The 1689-nt window shown below is 38.9% G+C and overlaps 1 protein-coding gene across 2 annotated transcripts in view; it reads left to right on the forward strand.

Moving 5' to 3' along the window:
- Pdgfc (platelet derived growth factor C) overlaps positions 1–1689 on the forward strand; it is a 195058-nt gene that overhangs the window by 144152 nt on the left and 49217 nt on the right. For both annotated transcript variants that reach the window (XM_023723629.1, XM_023723630.1), the window contains exon 3: positions 170–350. In XM_023723629.1, the coding sequence (XP_023579397.1) occupies positions 170–350 (181 nt within the window). The remainder of the gene's footprint in view (positions 1–169; positions 351–1689) is intronic.

A 1689-nucleotide genomic window follows, 5' to 3' on the forward strand; every position in this document is an offset into this window, starting at 1 on the left:
TCTCTCTCTCTCTCTCTCTCTCTCTCTCTCTCTCTCTCTCTCTCTCTCGGTATCATTACATTTGATGACTTCCATTTTGGATAAACTCATCCCTGAGATTCCTTGCTTCCTGCAATCTGATTGCCAGGGTCAGTGGTCCTAACGTCTGTCTCCCCCTTGTCTGTTCCAGGTATGATTTCGTAGAGGTAGAGGAGCCCAGTGATGGAAGTGTCCTGGGGCGCTGGTGTGGCTCTGCTGCTGCCCCAGGAAAACAGATTTCTAAAGGAAATCAGATCCGGATAAAATTTGTGTCTGATGAGTATTTCCCTTCGGAGCCCGGGTTCTGCATCCACTACAGCATTGTCATGCCTGTAAGTAGCACCCTGAGAGCCCCATCAATTGCATCAGCTTCTGGCTGCCTTGACCCCCCCCCCCTTAAATATGGAAATCAAAAGCCCAAAGCCTTTTTCCCAGCCTGGGTTTTATCCTCCATAAATTTTACTGTATTTATTTAAAAAGCAATGATGTTTACCATACACAACTAGCAATATTTGGAACCTTATCAGTGTAATAAAGTATGTGGTTTACATTTATAAGGTTATACCCCTTACCCCAGCTCACTGACTGGGATTTCAGCACTAGTGAGAAACTACAAAGGGAAAATTTATGTTGTGGATTAATTTCTTATCACTTAGGAATTATCATAAAATTCAACTCCACAATGTCTCACTTAATTTTTAGTGTAGATCATACTAATAATTAAACATTTTAATAAGTATTAAAATATTTTTAGTATTCTAGCAGTTTTTTTAAATGTATTTGGTACAGGGTCTCACTACATAGCTCGGACTCATAGTGATCCTTCTGTTTTCAGCCTCTCTAGTGCTGGGATTACAGGAATGCATCACCACACCCAATCCTGGTGGCTGACTCAGCATGCCTGGGGATAGGCCAGGGTGGCATGTGGTGCCAGAGATCGAACTCTGGTCTCTGCACTTGCCTAAGCAGGCATTCAGTCTGCTGAGCTATTATGCAGGCCCTATTCTGACTTTTTTTTTTGGTGGAACCGGGGATTGAAGTCAGGCCATTGTGCTTGCCAGGGAAGCATTTATTCTAATGAGCCATTTCCCTGGCCCCTTCTAACATTTTTGGTGACTCTAATAAATATTTTCGCAGTTTAGAAATTTTATTTTTTATTTAAAGATATAATATTTGAAAGTTACACAGTATTCTGGGCTTTTCAAATTAATGTGGAGTTTGGGGGATGAACCTTCTACAGAGTAAAGAAGCCCGCACTACTTGAAATTTTGACTATGTATATGTAGTCAAAAACTCATACTTATAGTGTATTTTTTTTCCACATTGAAGTGGCATCATTTTTCTATGAATGTACCAAAATTTTATTTTTAGATATATCATCTATAAAAATAAACCCATCATTTTTCTTTTCATCTTTGTTTGCTAGAGAAGAACAAACATGTTACTCTTCTCAGATGCATATATGATCAATATATTTAAATACAGTTATCTTGATTTTCCTATTTGTCTTAAAATTTATCCTGCTTGAATAATATTCATGGTCTTTCTATCTTCCAGAAGTTTTAAAATTCTCAATGAAATTTAAGAAATATTTCTGGGGCCTGGAAGATGGCTCAGTAGAGTAAGCACTTCTCTGGCAAGCGCAAGGGTCTGAGTTCAATCCCCAGTTCC

This window comes from Octodon degus, unplaced genomic scaffold, assembly GCF_000260255.1.
Source record: "Octodon degus isolate 3935 unplaced genomic scaffold, OctDeg1.0 scaffold00101, whole genome shotgun sequence".
NCBI lineage: Eukaryota > Metazoa > Chordata > Mammalia > Rodentia > Octodontidae > Octodon > Octodon degus.